This window comes from Pan paniscus, chromosome 1, assembly GCF_029289425.2.
Source record: "Pan paniscus chromosome 1, NHGRI_mPanPan1-v2.0_pri, whole genome shotgun sequence".
Taxonomy (NCBI): Eukaryota; Metazoa; Chordata; class Mammalia; order Primates; family Hominidae; genus Pan; species Pan paniscus.
The window spans coordinates 208,175,818-208,196,431 of NC_073249.2; the positions used below are offsets into that span (position 1 = coordinate 208,175,818).

Below are 20,614 nucleotides of genomic sequence, written 5' to 3' on the forward strand. Positions count from 1 at the left end.
TCATGGGTTCTTGGCTTCTCGGGAGTTGCTGGCAGCCTCTGTTCTGAGAGACTTCTAGAGGTGTCTACTGAACCAGCATGCAGGCCCCAGACTGGGGCCAAGCTTGGCCATGCTCTGCCCTGAGATGACACCCTCCCGCATCTGGAACAGCAGGTTGGCTGAGCCCCTGAGGGGAGAGACTCCAAGGCCCTGTTTACTTTACCCTACTGGACACTGGCTTCTTTTCCTCCAGGGGTCTCCAGAGGTCATCTGTTTCTTCCTCATCTTGGGGCTAGGACCACTGCAAATCCTGCCTGAAGGTCTTACTGCCTAGGAAGCACATTCCAGAACCCTTTCTGAGATGGGCCGTCCAGTGTCCTTGTGGCCTTTTCCATTGGGAAGTGCTTCCTGGTGTCTAACCATGATCCCTACTGCTGCATTTCCCCCTTTGTTTAGCCTTTCACAGAGGAGGAAAGTGGTTGGATATCAATTGCCTGGTGGTTCTCAAGGCAGCACCATTACCTTGCTGCGTACCCTCTTCCCACCTACAATCTCCCTTTTCTCCACTTCCTGAGAGACTGTGCCTTGACTCAGATACAAGTTGAGACACAATCTTCATGCAGAAAAGATCTGGCTGGTCCCTGTAGTATCCCACAAGTTTCTGGGAGGGAGGCACATTCCTTTTCTAGGAGTCAGGGAGCCCTCTGAGCTAGAAGTGGCCTGAATCCCAGGGATCACTCTGGTCCCATCTTTCCTGATGGGGAAACTGAGGCCCAGAGAGGTTGAGCAACATGTCCACAGCCATTCAGCCAGCCTGTCCGAGTTGGGTGTCCTCCTTCATGTGGCAATGCTGTTTCTATGGTTTGGGCAGGGGGCTTGATAAAGGTGGCCGGTGGCCTCTGGCCTGGTGGTCCCTGCCGCAGACAGATGTCCTGGAAGCAGAACAGCCAGCCCCATGTGGCCCCAGAGGGCTCCCTGGCCTGGAATCAGTGCTCCTGCCTGCTGGTTCCCTGGGTTGGCAGATTCCTGGCGGTCCTGGGCTGCCCTCAGGGCCAAGCAGTGGCATCTTCTCTGCTCCCACCCACCCTGTGGCTTCCTCTCTCCCACAGCCTCCCAGCCTCCCTTTTGGCCCTAGAGGTGCCAGGGAGGCCCCTCACCTCCAAGGGGAGAGGACAGGAGGCCTGAGTGTACACCAGTAATTAAGTTGCCAGGGGGACACTAGCTCCTGTGGCTGGGGCAAGAAGGGGTTAAGCAGTGTTGCCTGCCAGGGCTGGACTCCCAGCTGGTGTCCCCGCCCCTGGGGCCAACCAGGCCATCTGGCCTGACAGATACCACACTGTGTCCCATCTGTCCCAAAGCAAAATCACCAGGAGGAGACTGCCTACTGCCTTTGAGGGCCTGCAGGGGTGGGCGTGGCCCCTGCTGTCTGTCCCTGGGGGGCCAGGCCAGTTGGGAGGGGCTCCCCACTGGGCAGGCTGTCCTCTGGCCACCCTCCCTGCAGGGTCTCCCTAGGTGTGAGGTGGGGGAGTCTCAGTCCCTGGTGTGGTCGGAGCTTCCTTGTGCAGAAGGTCTAGAGAGGTGCAGGGATGGGCTCAAGGCCACACAGTAAGTCAGCACAGGCAGAGCTGGGCTTCCCCCGAGGCCTGCTGGTGGTTACGCCCAGTGGCTCCAGCTCACAAGCTCATTCATCCAGTCAGTAGCGGTTGAGGGCCTACGGTGTGCTGGGCACTTGGTCACTCTGGATACCAGACAGTTCCCCAGTCCCAGCATGGGAGAGGGAACCCAGAGACAGAGCCTCTAAGGGGAAGCATGGTGCAGCTCAGCCAAGCCCGGGGCCCTGGACGCTGTAGCAGCCCTCCCAGTAGCCTCCCTCCCAGCCTTCCCAGCAGCTGGAGGTGGGGCTTGCTCACTAGGAGGAGCAAAATAATGTTAGGCACTGGTGTTTATGATCTTATGGGGTCTTCACCATCCAGGGAGGTGTAGGTACTATTGTTATTCCCATTTTACAGATGAGGAAACTGAGGCTCAGAGAGGTAAAGTCGCTTTAGCAGATCACCAGCTGGGGAGCGGCTGAGTTGGACACCCATCCCAGCTCTGCCTGACGTCAAAGTGTTTTGGGATAAGGGACAGGGGGTGGCTGCAAGTGGCCTCCCACTTTGCCCCAAGCCAGCTTCTTCTCGCCACGCTGGCCTGGACCATCTCCTTTTTGGCTTTTTGCTGAGTCCGGGCTGGGAATCCTGTGGCTGGAGGCCCAAATCTCAGGGGGAAGAGAGCCCCCGCTGGGTTGGAGTTGAGAAGAGAGGCTGTGCTGGTGCCGGTTCTTTTGCATAGCTGGGGCTAGTGACCCTCTGCCTCCCATGTGTGGGGTGCCCGGCAGCATCTGGGCAGCGCTTGAGGGATTCCCCTCGGAGGACCCTCCATCCATCTGAGAGCCCCAAGGCTCTGCCCTCCAGTGGCGGCTGGGCCAGGCCGTTGGGAGCCTCCATAATGCTGTTATGATTATGTGACCCTGGATGAGTCACTGCACCTTGGTGAGCCTCGGTTTCCCCATCAGCAGAATGAGGGTGAGGAGATGACAAGCTCCAATAAAGATGCCCTCCGAGGGGCTTTGCAGTCATGGAAGGGTCCCTGGGAGGCTTTGCTCCATTTCATTCCCCCTCTTATCTTAAGGGGACTGACTTCTCTCTCCAGCCCCATGGGTAGTTGGGAGGAACACTCTTGTTTGTGTGTTGTGGGGTTGCCTGGTGCTCAGCCTCCACACTCCCCAGTGGTTCACATCAGGTGGAATGCCAGGGCCCGCCATGATGACAGGAGCCTGGGATTAAGTAATGAGTCCATCCCCTTGAGCTGTATTTAGTCACTAATTCTTTTGGTGCGCGTGTTTGCAGTCTAATTACCTGCCTCAGCTGCGCTGGAACCTGCCCCTTCCCAGCCAGTGAGGACCATGACGGCTCTGCACAGACAGGTGACCGTTGCCCTGTTACCCATCCTTGGTTGCACAAGCCCCACGTGTCTTTTGTTAGCTGGGTCCTTGTCACTCTTCCCTCCTCCCTCCTGGAGATTGCTCTGGAATGTTCTCCTCCCCTTACCAGCGGCATGGCAGGCAGCTCCTAGTCTCTGGAGTTGCACTGAGCCAGCCGCTGCCTGTGTGGGACCTTGGACATATCACCTCCCACCTCTGAGCTTCAGACTTCTCATTTATGAATGACCAGGATCCTGTGTTCTGTGCTTTTTTTTTTTTTTTTTTTTTTTGCCCCACCTGCAGCCAGTTTGTGTTTGCCCATCCTCATTGAATCCAGGTGGGGTCATTCTCACCCATTTTACAGGTGAGGAGACTGAGCCCTAGAGAAGTGACTTGGCTTAAGGCCGCAGAGCCTTGCTTTCAACCCAGGTGTGCTGACTCTTGCCTGGTGGGCTCTGCCTGGCTGCCAGCCCCTCATTTTTTCAGGCTGCACATGATAAGGAAAATCTGGGCTCCCAGGCAGCTGGCTCCAGGGCGGCTGCGGGTGAGTAAGTATGCGGGAGATTACCCTGATGTGCCCTACATTTACCTCCAGGGCAGCACAGTCACTTGGAATAAACAGTGGAGAGACCCAAAGTACATATTAGGTTTCCAAAATAGCCTTGGGAGTTGCTGTTTTTCTCAAAGCTGTAAACATAACCCTGGGCCTGGGGGCCCCCACACTCTCCTGGGCACAGACCCCCTGGGCCTCCTGCCTCTTGACCTGAGTGCCCAAAGACCTGCTGCCCAGACCCCCTGCTGGCTTCCACTTAAGCAAGAGCCAGCAGACACGGGATGGGGATGGGGTGGAGGGTCCATGGGGGCTTGGCCAGGCCTAGGCAGAAAGACAATGTCCCAGGGATGGAGAGCCGTGGACACCAACTTTCCCATCATCTGCTCCATGCAAGGTAGGCCCAGGCTTCAAGGTGCAGAGAAGAGAGTAGCAGAGTTGGCCTGGACTGTGGAGGTTGTTTGGGGAAACTGAGGCTGGCAGGGAGGGGCTGGCAGGGTGGCCATATCTAAGGCGACAGGGCTGCATTGGCCTAGATTGGATCTCCTAGAGAAGGCCCTGGAGATGACACTTACTGGGCCTTTTTAATCCAGTGAATATTTATGGGGCCTCCTATGTGCCAGGCTCTGTGCTGGGCACTGGAGTTGCAGCTGTGACCCATAGATGGGCCTGATCTTGAAAGAGATGAGGGCCGGGCGCAGTGGCTCACACCTGTAATGCCAGCACTTTGGGAGTCTGAGGCGAGAGGATCGCTTCAGCCCAGGAGTTTGAGACCAATCTGGGCAACATAGTGAGACCTTGTCTCTACAAAAAAAAAAAAAAAAAAAAAAGAAAAATTAGCCAGGTGTGGTGGCATGCACCTATAATCCCAGCTACTTGGGAGGCTAAGGCAGGAGGATCCCTTGAGCCTAGGAGGTCGAGAGAGCTGTTGTTGCACCCCTGTGCTCCAGCCTGGGCACACAGCGAGATCTTATCTCAAAAAAAAAAAAAAAAAAAGACAGAAGGAGAGAGAGAAAAGAAAGATGAGTTAAGCAGAGGAGACCAGCAGGGGATCAGTAACCTCAATACCAAGTGGCCCAGAGCCTTTGCAGTACAGAATAGTGGCACTTGACCCTGATCAAGGAGTCGGGTCGGCCTCCTGGAGGGGGTTATAAGCTGGGTCCTGAAGTCACATTAGGTAAGGGAGAGAGAGAGGAAAAGGACAAAGGGGAAGGGGTGTAGAACCTGTTGGGCAGAGAATGCAGCCCATGCCTTGGAGGTGTGATGGAGCTTGGCACAGGGGGGCTGGAGGTGTCGGGGGGATGCTATTCAGCCTTACTCTACCCTAGCACGTGGCCTTGTTCTCCAGGGCTTATCACCCACCAGGTGAGACCTCTGTCTACCCTTTTGGAGAAGAAGTGTCTGGCCCATTTCTCAGATGAGCCTGATCTCCCAACCCTTGCTCCTTGGGGAAGGTAGAGGGCTACTGGTGAGGAAGAACAGTATTTATAGCGGAGTCTTCCTGCACCCAACGGAGGCAATCTTTTGACTAATGAGGAAACTAAGGCACAAAACATTGTTGCTGCAGGAGCTGGACTAAGGGCCCAGGACCCTGCTTTTCCTTGGCTCCCTGGGCAACTGGGAGCCTGTGGTAGAGAATGCCAGAGAGCGTTCTCTCCAACACGTCACACATGGCTCTTTAGAGGGCCACAAAAGCCTTTTCTACATCTGCACACTTGATCCAGAAACCCAATCTGGGTATCCCAGAGGGATACCTGGACACATATGCAAATGTGAGGGTACGAAGGTGTTCACAGTCTTGTTTAGATTGCAAGGACTCTGCGCTGACAGTGGAGGACCCATCAAACCAGTGGCCCTGCAGCCACCTGCTGTGTCACCTGCTCGGGAGGATGCTGCCATATATTGTTAGGTGGAAAAAATGCATTTGAAAACCACATATGGTCGCATCCCGTTGTCGTTAAAAACCAATCTCATAAGAAGAGAAAATCTCATAAGAAAAAGTTGGGAGGGATATAGAGCCGATGTTAACCATAATTCTCTCAGGGAGGGGGATTCATTTGGGTGGGTTTTACCTTGGTTTTATCTGGCTTACCTGTTTTTTTCTTTTTCTATTTCTTGTGTAATCGTTGTAAACACTCATGCAATTTAAAGCAAGGGGAAAACGAGCAGGTATTTTTGTCTTTTAAAAATTTAAGTGGTTTTGATGTTTTGAGCAGGTATACATGACATCATTCAAAATTAAAAAGATGCAGAAGGAGGGGAAATTCTGACACACACTACAACATGGATGAACCTTGAGGATATTATGCTAAATGAAATCAGCCGGGCTGGGCGCGGTGGCTCACACCTGTTATCTCAATACTTTGGGAGGCCAAGGTGGGAGAATCGCTCGAGCCCAGGAGTTCGAGACCTGCTGGACAGCATGGTGAAACCCCGTCTCTACAAAAAATAATTTTTAAAAATTAACTGGGCATGGTGGCTCATGCCTATAGTCCCAGCTGCTCCAGAGGCTGAGGCAGGGGGATTGCTTGAGCCCAGGAGGTGGAGGTGCAGTGAGTTGTGTGATTGTACCACTGCACTCCAGCCTGGGCAACAGAGTGAGACGCTGTCTCAAAAAAAAAAAAAAAAAAAAAGAAATAAGAGAAATAAGCTATTCACAGAAGGACAGATGCTATCTGATTCTATTTATACAAAGTACCCAGAAGTCGAATCCACAGAGACAGAAAGTAGAAGGGTGGTTGCCAGGGGCTGTGGGGAGAGGGGTACGGGGTACTACTGCTTAACAGGTACAGTTGCAGTTTTGCAAGATGAAAGAGTTCTGGAGATGGATGGAGGTGATGGTTGCACAGCAGTGTGAATGCACTTAATGCCACTTTAAAAATGGTTAAGATGGTAAATTCTATGTTATATGGTTTATTTATTTATTTATTTTTGAGACAGGGTCTTGCTCTGTCACCCAGGCTGGAGTGCAGTGGCGCGATCTTGGCTCACTGCAGCCTTGAGGTCCTGGGCTCAAGCAATCCTCCCACCTCAGCCTCCTGAGTATCTGGGACTATAAGCGGTGCCACCACACCTGGCTAAATTTTTTGTAGAGATGGGGTTTCGCCACATTGCCCAGGCTGGTCTGGAACTCCTGGGCTCAAGTGATCCACCTGCCTCGGCCTCCCAAAGTGCTGGGATTACAGGCGTGAGCCACCGTGCCTGGCCTGTTATGTGTATTAAGAAAAGATACAGAGGGGACAGAGTGACAGTTCTACCCCATAATCCCCAGCCACCCACGTCGCCGCTGAAGGGAACCAATGTTTTCAGTGTGAGGGTGGACGCTTGGTTTCCTTTCTCGTGGCCCTGGGTACAAATGGGCAGTGGCAACTTGGATGGGGCCCCTTCACTCATGGATGGAGGAAGATGCCCCCTGTCCCAGGGCGAGCATTCCCTTCCATCCCTGCTTGCCTGGCACAAGGCAGCCAGTGCCCAGAACTTCCCACGCTTCTTGGGTTGAAGGGATTGAGGATCTGAGGCTGGAGGAGCCAGAGGTCCTGCCCCGGCGAGAGCTCCGGAACTCGCCTCCCTTCTCTCAGCGGGAAGAGAATACTCTTAATCCACTTCTGTGTCCCCAGCACTTGGCTCCTGGGTGAGCACTTGGGAAATGTTTGTTGATTCTGTCCTAGGGGAAGAAGATGAAATGTAAGCCGGCAGCCAGCCTGAGTTGGGCTGTGGGAGATATTCTGGGCTGCCGGGCCTGGGTGTCTCCAGAAACACCCAACGCTCGCTCATGAAGGCTCTCTTGGTGCCAGGCCTTGTTCCAGGCACTGGGATATGGTGCCGAATTGGATACAAGGGAGATGGGACGTCCTCCTGTGTGTCTTGACTGTCGGTGTGTTGCCGAGCATTGGTAGAGGGGGCTGGTTTGGCACCCAGGTACCCTGCCTCATCCCCGGGACCTTGGCTAGTCTACACAGAGGAACTGCCCTCCAGCTGAGTTACCCATTTTCCATGGCAGGGAGGACAGCAGAAAGGCCGTGTTCCATGACTAATCATAGCTTCCATCTATTGAGCATTTACTGGGAGCTGGGCACTGTGCTAAGTGTGAAACGTGTGTTGACTCATTTACTACAACAACCTGGCAAGGCAGGTTCTTCCGTTAGCCCCTGCTCAAAGCTAGGGGACCTGGAGCACAGGCGGTCAAGTGCTTGGCTCAAGGCACACAGCTCAGAAGTGCAGATCCTCTGCCCCTCCTGGCATCCCAGTCTGGGGGGGTCAGGGGTGGGATCTCTGCAGTGAGTGCCTGGGGGCTGGATGACAAGCTGCAGCCTCCCCGCAACCCCACGATTTCCATAGCGCAGTGGAGCCAGAAAGAAACAGACCATTTTACAGACCAGAGAAACAAGGGTGCTGCTCTCTCAGACCCTGGAGCCAGTGACAGGGAAGGCGGAGAAGGGATGAGAGCCTCCGTTTATTCGGAGCCTGTGTATACCCTCCTTTTCACAAACTGTAGCAGCCTCCAGAGGCAGGGGGGATCTTTATGATGACCAAATGGGGAGGCTTAGGGATTGGAAATCACTTGCCCAGGAGCGTGTGGTTGGTACCACTGGGATTTGAGCCTTGTTCCGTCCAGCTCCAGAGCTTGGTGCCTTTCTTGCTCACCACGTGCCGGCCCCAGCTCGTTGCCTTGGCAGTGGAGGTGGTGGTGTGCCGAGGCCTTCCTGCACCCTGGGTTCTCTGGCGCTGAGAAATAAGTGCATGGGCAAAGTGGCTTTGTTTCCAGGTCAGTGACTGTGACCCCATGTGTACACATCTGTGCATCTGACCGTGGCACTGTAACCCAGGGGCATTTTCTAAGTGATGTGCTGGGGGTGTGGGCAGGGAGTGGGGCTTATGGAGCCGACGAGACACCATCAGACCATAGAGAGGCTGCCCAGGCTTGGGAGCCATATGGACCTGGATTTGACCTTGAACAGGTCATTTCACCTGAGTGTGTATAGTGGGAATGATAACATCCGGCTCACAGAACTGTGGTGAGAATTAGAGATGGTGGGTGTCGAATGATTAGCACCTAATCAGCATTTTACGATAAATGCAAATTCTTCCCTTCTCGTAGAAGAGTGGAATCTGATGAGAGACACAGGGAAGTGAAAATTCACAGCCCCTGGATGCCAGTGCTGAAGGAGTGGGTTCAGGACTGGGAACATCAGAATGGGCATAGTGACTTATTCTGGGGAAGTCATGAAAAGCTCCCTGGAGGAGGTGATGAAGGGGTACCCAAGCCTGGAAGAGGCTGGCAGTGGTACTCCAGAAACTTCATGGTGGCCTGCAATTTGCGATGCAGATTTTTCCTCACTGTGAGATGCTGGTTGAGACAATTTCCTCCTTGGAGTGTCCTGGTTTTTTAGGGGTAGGGGGAGTGCCCACGTGGGTGTAGTTTCTAGACAGAAGCAGTGGGAGGAGGGCACTGCCAAGCATGCTGCTTGGGATTATGGGTGTCCACAGAGCTGCAGTTTCTCCAAAGGTGTTTTTTGTTTGTTTTTGAGACAGGGTCACACTCTGTCACCCAGGATGGAGTGCAGTGGCCCGATCCTAGCTCACTGCAACCTTGAACTACTAGGCTCGAGGGATCCTCCAACCTCAGCCTCCCAAGTAGCTAGGACTACAGGTGCGTGCCACCATGCCTGGCTAATTTTTAAAATTTTTTGTAGGGATGGAATCTCACTATGTTGTTCAGGCTGGTGTTGAACTCCTGGCTTCAAATGATCCTCCTGCCTCAGCCTCCCAAAGTGTTGGGATTATAGCCGTGAGCCACCATGTTCAGCCTCTCCAAAGTTGTTTTCAATAAGTAGTACCAAGTGGGAGTGATGCTGGGAACCTGGGCAAATACAGACAGGAGGGAATCGGACAGGTGGCTCAGAAAACAACTGAAACCTCAAATTGGCATTGGGGCAGGTGACCCAGGGGTTCCCTGGGCCCCATGTTGCCCAAAAGAGCCAGCAGCTGGCCTGGGTGAATACCCTTAAATGCCTTGTGTGTGTTGGAAGGTGCCACGAGACCAGCTGGGCTCTCCTGCCCTGGACCCACCTGCTGCCACAGTGGCCCTTGTTAGGACAGACCTCAAAGGGCTGGGCATGCCCATTAGTTCCTGGGGTATGTCTATGGGGTGTGGATGGCGAAAGCAGGGTTTTCAGTGGGTTTTGCTGACGGGGGTTCTGTGGCATTAGCATCTGGCTTCTTTCCTTCTGCCACCCTGTCCCCTTGTACTGCCAGCCACCCAGCCAGGTGAAGGCGGCATCTAGCTCATTATCATGACTATCAACAACATGACTGTTATGCAGACAGTGGCTCTGGGGTCAGATGGCCCTGGGTTCAAGTCTGACCCCCTCACTTACGGTGTGGTCCAAGAGCATTCTCCCAGCCTCTCCCCACCTCTCTGAGCAGCTGTCATTGGGAGGTCGTGAGGATGAGAATGACACGAATGGCATGCTCATGGTAGACCAGGCAGTATTCTGGGCACTTTTCATATGCTATTCCATGGAATGTGGGCAAAACCCCTTGGAGCTGGGAGGTATTACCAAGGCCCAGAGAGGGTCATAGCTTGCTCAAGGTCACAGAACTGCAAGATGGATAGCTGGGATTTGATCCCAGGACCCTCTGGCTCCAGAGTCCCTGCTCCCCTCTCCACTACACACACTGGTTGGAACGCAAGGACAGATGTCTCAGCTGGCTTTTGAGCATTTGTGGTTTGTCAGGCAGCTTTGTGGTCAGTGTAGGATGCTTGTCCAGGGATCATGGAAGTTGTTTTCTGGCTTGGCTGGGTGGGCCCTTAGAATTCATCCAGTTTGACATCATTGCATTACTGACGGGAAAGTGGTGCCAGAGGAGGGGAAGGGACTTGCCCAAGATCACGGAGCCAGCTGGGGCAGAGGCAGAACTAGCTTCAGGACTTCCTGCACAAGGCTGCTGCCTCGTTGCCTGAAGGGGTGTGTGGCTGGGGGGCCGGAGCCCAGTTAGGGGCTTGCCGTTCTTTCCCACTCACCTCTCAGGTCCTGTTGGCTCACCACAGAGAGCCCAGAGACCAGCTAGCTGCCCTGCAAAGGGCCCCTTGGTCACCAGGAAACAAGTGGGGGGAATGTCAGGTGGGGGGAATGTCAGGTGGGGGAATGTGATGACCCCACACAGCTCATTCCCCCTGCCTGGCGATGGGACTCACTTTCACCTCCTTGCTGGGAAAACTCCTTAGCAACTCGATTTCAGTGCTGCCTCTCTCAGTTGCTCCTGGGTCCCCAGAGGGCCAGGACAGGTTGGAGAAGTGTCCTGGCTGAGGGGGCCCAGACTTTCACCCACCCATTTGCCCCTCCCTCCCCCAGGTGGGTAGAGCCAGGGTGACACCGGTGAAGAGCATGGGCATCATCCGTCAAGGGCACCTATGTGCCTCACTTGAGCCTGCTCTCCTGATCCGTCCATGAGCCCTACAAGGTGGGATTGCTATCCCCGTTTTACAGAGGTGGAGACTGAGGCTCCTAGCTTGAGGTAGGCAGGCCCTCAGGGGATCACACAGAGGCAGATGACTTTCTCAGCTCACCTGCCCTTCCTTCTGCAGAATTGCCTACAACCTTTGACTCTCTAAGGCCTGCGGGGCTCGTGGCAAGCCCTCAGGAACTGTTTATGGAATAAATGAGTGAGGGGCAAACGAATGAATGCATGCTCCCACACCACGCTGCTTCTTCTTCTGGGAGAGGGCACCCAGCGGGTGTCTGCTGTTGAGTGCAGGCTGTCAGAGCCCTGATGGCACCCAGGATAACTCTGGATGGAGTTGGTATCCCTGAGGCTGTCACCACTTCTGGACTCCAAGGAAGGGCCCTATCCAGGGTGTGCAAATAACACTGCAAATATCATGTCCCGAGGGATTTTGGGAGATCCTATTACAGATGGGGAGACTGAGGCCCAGGGCAGAGAAGGTACTTGCTCAGGGTCATGCAGCGAATTAGCAACGCAGCCAGGGCGTGAACCAGGACCTCCTGCTTCCTAGCCCAGTACCCGCTCTTCCACAGGGAACTTCCCTATGGATGTCAGACCCCTCTGCCTCTCCCCTGAGCAGCCTTGCGCAGACCTGGCATGCTGGGATCCCTGGAGGAGGCTGCTGTTTCTGGTTGAAAGCAGCTCTGTGTGTCTGTGTGGGTGGCAGTGTTCTAGGGGCACACTTGATTAGTGGCTTCTCAAACCTGGCCCCCATCCTTAGTGTGCAGCCTGTGCTCCGTCCTGCCCAGGCCATTACTGCCCGCCTGTAATGGAATCGGCTGCCCTGGTTAAGTGTTCACATTAAATTCATACCTCCTCTGTGGAGACAATCAGTTGGCATTTAATTTGTCTTTCCTTCCGAGAGCTGGAGAGTACAGCTGGGCAGCCGGGCTCTGATGGGCACGTCTGCGAGGCAGCCTTTCCTGGGGATCAGGGGCTCCATGGAGATGGGAGCCGGGAGGCCACAAGAGGTGGTGCCAGGTGTCCCCAGGGGGTGGGGCTTGGGGCAGGCAGGAGGGGGCCTCTTTCATGCGCAGGGGCTAGAGCTTATTGGCTGTCCATTTTCGGGGGAGAAGATGGGCTTGCAGCGTGCCACGTGGGAGAGGAAGTCAGGAGGCAAGGCATCCACACGTGCATCAGTGCTGAGCTGCCCGGGAGGTGAGCCCTGTGTTAGCAGTGGTGGCGGGATTTCCACATTGTATTCCCAGCCCTGCCCCACTCCCACTCCCTTATCGGATTTTCTTTCTGCCTTAAATATGAATTGTCTGTGGTATTCGAGGGGGATGGTGTGCAAGGAGGAAGTTGACTCGGTTGTGGTTTTCAGGTTCTCTAGAAGGGCTCAGAAGAAGCAAGTGGAGGCTGTTGGGGGCACGCAGCCCTGACCCCACCGGGGAGCCTGCTCTGGTCTTCCCAATCCATCAGCTTCTGCAAAACTGCATTTGCAGAAAGGGCTCCCCTGGTCTACCACTGTGCCTGCAGCCTCTTCCTCCAGCTCAGATCTTATTTTAGAGAAGAACAGCTGATTGGGGCCCCCAGGCTTGGCCCTGGCTCTGCTGTGAGGATGCCTCTGTGCATCTGCAGGTGGGCAAACACAGGAGCTAGGGCAGCACAGAGCTGAGGGGCATTGGCTGGGCCAAATCTGTGGTTTGAGCAGCCGGGCTCCAGCACAGCTCCCTGGCCACCTGCACCCAGCCCTGCTGCAGTGGGGTGAGCTCCCCGAGGCCAGGGTGGAGCTGAGAAGGTGCCAGCCCTCCACCCGCCGGGAAGGAAGCTGCTCTCTGCCCCCACCTGCCCTCTGCCAGATGCCAGGCCCACGCTTGGCCCAGAATGAAGTCTTCCACTGAGGACTCCAGCCCAGCCTCACCTGAGCTCATTTCCCTTCACCTGAGTGAGTCGGCCTAGGCGTGCCGGCCGCTCGCCTTCCCACAAGGTGTGGGCCATTTCCACACCTCCCTCCCAACTCTGGAGGTGGGAGGCAGCCATGCGCTGTGCCATTCACGTGGAGCTGCTGAACACCCATGGTCTGCTGGATGCCAGGGTGCTTTTACCCACACCGTCCCCTTCCTGTAGTTCTCACAGCCACCTTCGAAAGGGGGTGGCTGGTTTCCCAACTCACAGAGGGGACAACTGAGGCCCAGAGAGGGTAACTGACTTGCTCAAGATCACGCAACTGGGAAGTGATGGGGCAGGATTTGAACCCGTCTCTTGCTGCCCTGGTGTCTTGGGATGCTCACTCCAGGAGCCCCAGGTTCGTCCCTGGAGGGCTTCATTGTTTTGCTGGGCCTGCACCTACTTTCCTCCTGAGCGGGAGCCTCGAGCCTCTTTTTCTGACTGCACAGGAAGTGAAAAATCTGTGAGTCAGCCCCTCTGCTGGTGACTTCAGCTTGGGTTTCCGCCTCTCTGTAGGGCAGGCTTGTCGGTCCCTTTCCTGCGGGTCTGTGTGTCATCTTGAGCTGACGGGAGAGGGGGAGGCACTGGCTCTGAGTGGGGTGGGGGTGGGGACTGGCATAGAATCTGCCCACCCCTTTTCCCCAGAGGCCAGCAGAGACTTCTCGTCCCTCACGTGGTTCCAGTGGTGGCTCCTCAGGAATGCGGAGAGACCACATCTGGCTGGGGTGGTGCTGCCACCTCTCCCTCCTGGCCACCAGCCTCAGAGAGTGCTTGTTCTGCTAAGATGGTGGCCGAGGCCCCCGATCTCAGCTGCTGTGTGCTTTTGTGGAGTCATTTCCTCTCCCTGCACTCTTTGTCCTGACATCCCTGCCTCCCCTCCCTGGCCCAGGGCTGTGGGAAGTGGGAAAGGGAAGGTTTCTCCTTCTCCTGCCTGCTTCCTGCCCTGGCCATCCCTCCCCCTGGCCTGGCCTGGCCTCTCCCAGGAGAGGCTCTGGAGCCGAATGGATGAAGCTGAGTACAGGGGCTATGCTGGGAATTTGCCTCCTGTGAGCCCCTGGGCTGGGATGTTCAGTCTAAGGATGCTCTGGGGGAAAGGAGCTCTGGCTGGAGGCGAGGGCCATCAGGGCACTGAGGAGTAAGTGCAGCTTTGGATTCATCCATCCATCCATCCATCCATCCATCCATCCATCCATCCAACCAATCCATTCGATAAATCTCTGACTCCTTAGCAAGTGCCCAGCCAGTTTTAGGTGCAGGGAATACAGTAGCAAGCACAGGAATGATCATCATAACCAGCTCTCTGGGCCTGCAGAAGGACTGGACCCCCGACCTGAGACCCGGCTCCTGTGCCTGTTTTCCCACCTAGACCAAGGAACTTGCCTCTTGCTTCCTCTTTGCCCCATCTCTGTGCCTGAGACCTCCCGAGATGAGTGCCAGCCCCTGGTGGCAGTGGGGAAGGTGGAAGTGGCAGTGACCACACAGTGGAGCCATCACTGGCCCTGGCATCATGGGACTGGCTCCTTTGGGTGAGAGCTGTGTGCCGTGGGATCCCCCAACCATGCCACTGGGGAAGAGGAGATCCTGGGGCCTCCACTGCTTTAAGCTGTGGGGCAAACAATGGAAGTGGATGCGAGGCTTGGGGAAGAGATGACATTTGAGACAAGCCTGGGAGAATGGCTAGGGTTTCAGGAGGCTGAGGAGGAGAGAGGAAGAGGGGAAATGAGTTACCTGACCTCTGAGCCTCATCTGCAACATGGGGACGATCCCCAGGGGAGGGCTCAGCGGGATTTTATAGAGGGAGGTATGAGTGCCTAACATGGTGGATACCACCAAGAAGGTAATCAATAAATGTCCCTTCTCTCATCCAGTGCTAGAAAAGAGAAGGATTTGGAAGTTTTATGAGCTGTTGGGTCAGGGTGGGCAGGGGCAGCTCTCAGTGATTCAAGCCGTGTCAGCCGTGGCTAGAGTTGTCCATAGGCCCCGGGTCTTCATTTTCCCACTTGTAAAGTGGGGACAGGGTAGCTTTCCAGCCCAGTGCATGTGCAATATGATGGAGGGGATCTATGGAAAGGCCCTGCAGAGAGCACTGGGATGTGTTTGTCACCTCATTTTCTGCCAGTGGCAGGCCTGTCAATATCCTGGAGTCTTCAAAAGACCAGAAAGGACCCCTCCCCAGCCAACAGAACAGCTCCTGGACTGCTGAGGGAGACTCGAGGAAAATGGCCTTTGTGCCCCAAAAGTGATCTCTTTATGTTCACTCCAGCCTTCCTTCCCCTTTCAGCCTTAAAGGGCCCGGGCGTAGGATTCTGTCAGACCTGGGTTCGAATCCAGGCGCTGCCACTTCCTAGGCAGTCTTTGGGCAAGTCGTTTGCTCAGCCATGGGCTGGGGCTGGGAGAGGGGATGGTGCAGGCTGAAAGGAAATGATGTCTGCAAACCGCTGATCCAAAGTAGGTGCACCCGCCTCTTGGTGGCAGACAGCGCCTGGCCTGTCCCTTCCTGCTGTCCTCTTTGTTTCTGTTGGTCCCTCTGCCTGAAACACCCTCCCCACTGAAACCTTACTCTTGTGGGCAGACCCAGGGAAGAGGGAGGGTTGTGCTTGGGAAGCTGGTGTTGAAATCTCTGTGCCAGCAACTTGGTTCACCAGTTCTCAGTTAAGCTGAGTGCTCCCTGGCTCTGGGTGGGTGGGCAGGGAATACAGGTGTCTGGAGTGCCGTAAGAAACACATCGCCCACCTGGCCCTTCACGCCAGTCCTCAGAACGGTCCAAGGACAGAGCTTTTCTGCATTGTCAACACTGGAGCTGGCTGAGCCAGGTTTTCTCCACCACCGCCGGGAGGGATGTCAGGGCGGGCGACAAGCTCTTCAGTCAAGCCAGCTGCTGTCCACATGCGGGGTCTGTCCTCAACCTCCTGGGAGCAGGCCAGCCGGCTGCCTCCCCCGTCTGGCTTTGGAAATAAAAAGCCCGTGAAATCATTTGTGCAAGCTCATCCTGGGGGTGTGGTATGTGCAGTCAGGAAACACGATTGAGATGTGGGGTTGGGAGGGTGCAGAACTCGGGGCAGGAAGGGAGAGGTGAGGTGGAGGGGCTGGGTTGTGTGGTCTTCAGAGCCTGGCCACTCAGTGCCATCTGTAGCCCAGCATCACTGGGGAGCTGTCTGCCCCAGCCCTCGCCTGCAGAACCAGCATCTGCATGTTAATAAGATGCCCAGGTGATTGGTATGCACATTCTAGGCTGAGACACGCTGCTTTAGAGACTGGACTAACTTTGAGTCCCAGCTCCCTGCTTGCTAGCTCTGTGACCTTAGACAAGTTACTTTACCTCTTTGAACCTCAGCTCCCTCATCTGCAAGATGGGCTTAGTTAGAAATTCTTTCCTCAAGAGGGTTAATAATTCACATTCAAGCCAGTGATGTGTGTGTCCAAGGCAGTGAGCCGGGTGTGTGGGGCCCAGACCGTACCCCCCAGTTAATGGTTGCTGGTGCTGTTGCTGTTATTGTGTCTGGAAAGCCAAAGATCTGGGCTCCTGCTGTCACCTTGGGTGGATTTGGGGCAAGTCTCATTCCCTCTCTGGTCCTCGTTTTCTCCGTCTGTACAAGGGGTCTATTGGCCCCTGCCTCGCCTTCCTCATGAGATGGTTGCTCAAAGGAGAAGTGAGGGGTGCTGGGCCTCATTCCCAAGGGCCCCTCTGGGGAATGGGGAGTGTCGGGGAGGTGCCCCCGGGTGCCTGCGTCCAAGGGAGGAGCCATGCCATTCTTTATTTTTTGTGCCCTTCTTTGCTACTCCTGCTCTTGCTGCAAGATGTGTTAGCAGGTTCGCTCTAGATGCCAGGCTGCAGCCAGAGGCTTGCCGGGGCTCGCCCTTGCACCTGCCCTGCTCAGCGGCTTTGGAATTGAGTCGCCTTCCCCGCTCTGAGCCGTGTGGCCAGGAGAGATGATTCAGCTCGGGACCTGTGCTCCAGCCTTTACCCCCGAGAGAAGCCCCAGATGCCCTGTGCTCCTGGGCAGGGATGGGGTGGCCTGGGAACTTTCCCCCCATGGTGATTCCTGTCCCCAACATGGGGCCTGCTCTTCTCGGTGAGAGGTGGCCTGGGACCGGACTCCTAGCCTTGCTCCTGATATACTGGGTGATCTGGGCAAATGGCTTGACCACTCGGCCTCAGTTGCCCCATCTGTACAATGAGGGGAGGTTCAGTGAGATGGTCCTGGCTGGATTAGGCGCTTAGGTTCCCTCCCTGCCCCCTCTTAGCTTCCTCTGTGCCCTCCAGCCCTGGCAGGAATCCCAGCCCCTTGCCCTCCAGGTCCGGACCCGGGAGCCCACGCAGATCTCAGCCTAGCAGCTAATGCTGGGGCTGGGAAAGGCTGGAGGAAAGGGGGAGAGGGAGAGAGTGTGTGTCCTCCAGGAGCCCTGGCTGGGGCTGTCTCCTGTGGGAGAGAGGAGGAATTTTCCTCTGTGTGTGCAAACAGTATCCGTTTTCTCTTGTTTCCAAAAGCCGGTGACGTAACCGGCTCTCCACCCCTCCCTCCCCTCTGGCCTATTTTTAGCTGGCCCCGACAGCATCCTAAAAGGGTTCCAGACTGCCCTGCTCCGAGGCCATGTAGGGAGGGTAGCAGTGGGGTGAGGAAGAAGAGAAGCTCCTCTGTCTGTCCCAGGATGGACAGACATCCCAGGAGGGAAAGAACCTGCCCCCCGCTTCCTCCAGGGAGGGAGGAACTCTGTTGGAGGAGCTGGGTTAGGGCCTTTAGGCTTTGACAGTTCCTGGGTCTATGAGGAGCTCCGCAAGGGGATTCTGAGCAACCAGTCTGGAGCGTCCCCACCTGGGTTTCAGTCCTAGCTCCACACTATCTCACCCTGGCCTTGGGTTCAGCTTGTGCCTCTGGGCCTTGCTTTCTGCACCTGGGGATAATGACGGTGCCTATGTCATAGGTTGTTATGAGGATTGAATTAACTTCATGTAGAACAGTGCCTGGTACAAAGTAAGTCCCAGTGAAGGTGGTTCTGGAATTGGTATTATCATCCAGTCCCAGGGAACTGCTCCCACCCCTTCCTGCAGTTAAGGGCGGGGGTCCACTGAACCCTCCTTTGCCTTCTCCCCTCCCACCCGCGTTTCCTATTCAGCTTCGGGCAGTACTCGTGTCAAAGTAGTGGTGTGGAAGCCCTTGGAACAACAGGGCTTGGCACATAGTAAACGCTAAATCAGTGGGAACTGTATTTATTGAGTTTTGTTTCAATGTAATAAAACAGCCCCACCTGCTGACTCGCTGTGTGTCTTTGGGTGAGATGTTTATTTAACCTCTCCGAGCCTCAGTTTCCACTTCTGTAAAATGGAATGATAATACCTACGTAGGAGAGATCTGTGTTGGTTTGGGTAGGCTGTCGGGCATCGCAATGCTTAGCACAATAAAAGTTTGTTTCTTGTGGGTGCAAAGAACAGCCTGAGAGTGGAGCTGGCTGCAGCCTGGCTCCTAAGGACTGGCTTTGCTACTGCATCTTGCAGCAACAACAGGAGCAGCAGTGCTTGCACAGCACTTTACAGTTTGCATGCAGGCAGGGTGGTGGTCCCTCCCACCTCTGTCTTCACGAAGTGCTGGGCTCATACCTTAATGTGGCACTTGTCACCACCACCTGATACTCTGGTTATATGTCAGCCTGGCTGTCCTCTCACACCACCTCCCCTAGGCTGGGAGCTCCCAGAGGGCAGGCAGGGATGGATGCCCCAATGCACCTTCCTTGCCCAGCTCAAGATAGTCCCTGGGTGGGTGTTGGGGTTGTATCTGAGGGCTGGACTGGCACAGGGAACTCACCTTCTGACCACCTGTTCCTCTTGGCTTTTGCAGATGGGAGGAGGAGCTCGCCAAGCGCATGAACCTTCAGACCATGGTGGACACGCTGCAGGAGGTAAGAGCCCTCCGATATCCCGACCAGGAGAGGCACGCCAGAGAGCCATGTGGCCAAGGGGCACAGTCTTCATGTGGCAAAGCCAGGAAATTCTTGCACAGCCCCTACTCTGTTACCTCCTACCACCTCAGTCTCTCCTTTATGGAGCCAAGAGATCCCTTCCACTTGCTCTGCTTGGAAGCTAGGAATGGACCAGCACAGTGTTGCACAAGAGCTCTGATGCAGGGGTTGAGAAGCCTGGGTCCAGGTCCCGGGGTGCAAGTCCCAGCTGCTGTATGACCTGGGACCAGCGACCCTTCTCACCCATCACTGTCTCCCCACCTGAGGCTTGGACTAGGTGGTTTGTAAGCCCCCAAGCAAGAAGGGTACCCTCGGTTGGGGCTGAAGGCCTTGGAGAGGGCAGGTGGGCACGTCGCAGGTGGGCTCCCAGCCTGAGCAGGCTCTCTGTGGTGGGCATTTGGGAACATTCCCCTTGCTGCTCTAGCTGGAATCTCTGCATTCTGGGCTCTGCAACTCCCCCACCTGCGGTGTAACCTGGGCAGCAAACTTCATCTTCTCAGCTTCTATTTTCCTCTCTGACAAGTGGGAGCAAGAGTAGCAACCCCATGAGAAGGCATGAAAAGTTCTTCCAAAAATGTCTAGAAATTGCGTTCTGATACTGAAAGCATTTATCGTCTAAGAAAGTTAGAGACAGATTAAGATAATTGTCAATGCGTAGAAGGAAAAGGTTGAATATCTCCCTTTCTTTTATAATGAAAGTGCTTTTTTCTTTATAAATTTAATGGGTTCATTGTCAAATATGTGGAAACTATAGAAAAGCCCCAAAATAAAAATTATTTCCAGTTCCCCCTTCCACAGTTGAAAAACTGGCGTGTGACCTTCCGATCTTGTCTGTGTGGACACACACCCACGCTCTTCAGACACATGTTAGGTCGACACACATGACATTGTCATTTTTGAAAGCAGAGATGGCCCAATACTGGCAGTTTCACACGGATTGATCTCATATTTTTAACGTAATAGGATTGCTTGTTAATTAACCTGCTCTTTTAATACCTTCCATGGATTTTCCCACGTAATAGATAACCCTTTGAAAAGTGTTTTAAGCAGTCAACAGTGTTCAGTGGGAAGTCAGGCTGGGATGAGGTCCTTGGTGCCCCTTCCCTGGCTTCAGGTGCCCAGCTGGGGTGGACATCGGGTGCCTAGGGCTCTGGACTCAGGTGTCCAGACTCTCCTATCCCCAGAGGACCCGGCCCCTCTGAAGCCTCCCCATCTCCGTCCCCGCAGGCAGCACAGGAGGCTGATGCCATCCAGGAGGAGATGAATGAGAAGATCGAGCGGCTCAAGGCCGAGCTGGTGGTGTTTAAGGGGCTTATGAGTGACGTAAGTGCCGCCCGCCGCCCCTGGGTGTCATGACCTCCCCCACACCCATCATGCAAAATGCTTCATTCCCTCCGAGGCTCCGGAGCTCGGCTTCTAGTTAGAATCCTGGCTGGCTGTGTTTGACCATGAGGATGACGGATGCATTGGATGCATCGGAGACCAGGCACCCTCCTCCCGCCCCCTCCCCACTTCTGCTTCCCTTGGTCTGAGTAGAGATGCATTAATCTGCCGCTTAACCCATCCCGCCCTCCCCCGGGCTCCCCTGATGGTCTGTGTGTGTTTGCTCCCACTCCTTCCCAGCTCGCCTTGATGAGGGCAGGCCTCGGTGTCTGGGCGCAGTGGGGCGTCTGGCAGGTTGGGCCGGGTGCCGTCTGGTCTGTGCGGGCCTGAGAGACTCGCAGGCCCAGCGGCCTTTGGCAGGGTTGCTGCATGAGGTCAGGAAAGGCCAG

General features: G+C 55.2%; 1 protein-coding gene across 3 annotated transcripts in view; it reads left to right on the forward strand.

Annotated features, from left to right (window-relative positions):
- Positions 1-20,614, forward strand: part of IFFO2 (intermediate filament family orphan 2) — a 52,866-nt gene that overhangs the window by 17,217 nt on the left and 15,035 nt on the right. For all 3 annotated transcript variants that reach the window (XM_034956823.3, XM_034956832.3, XM_034956824.3), the window contains exons 2-3: positions 18,722-18,782; positions 20,070-20,165. In XM_034956823.3, the coding sequence (XP_034812714.2) occupies positions 18,722-18,782; positions 20,070-20,165 (157 nt within the window). The remainder of the gene's footprint in view (positions 1-18,721; positions 18,783-20,069; positions 20,166-20,614) is intronic.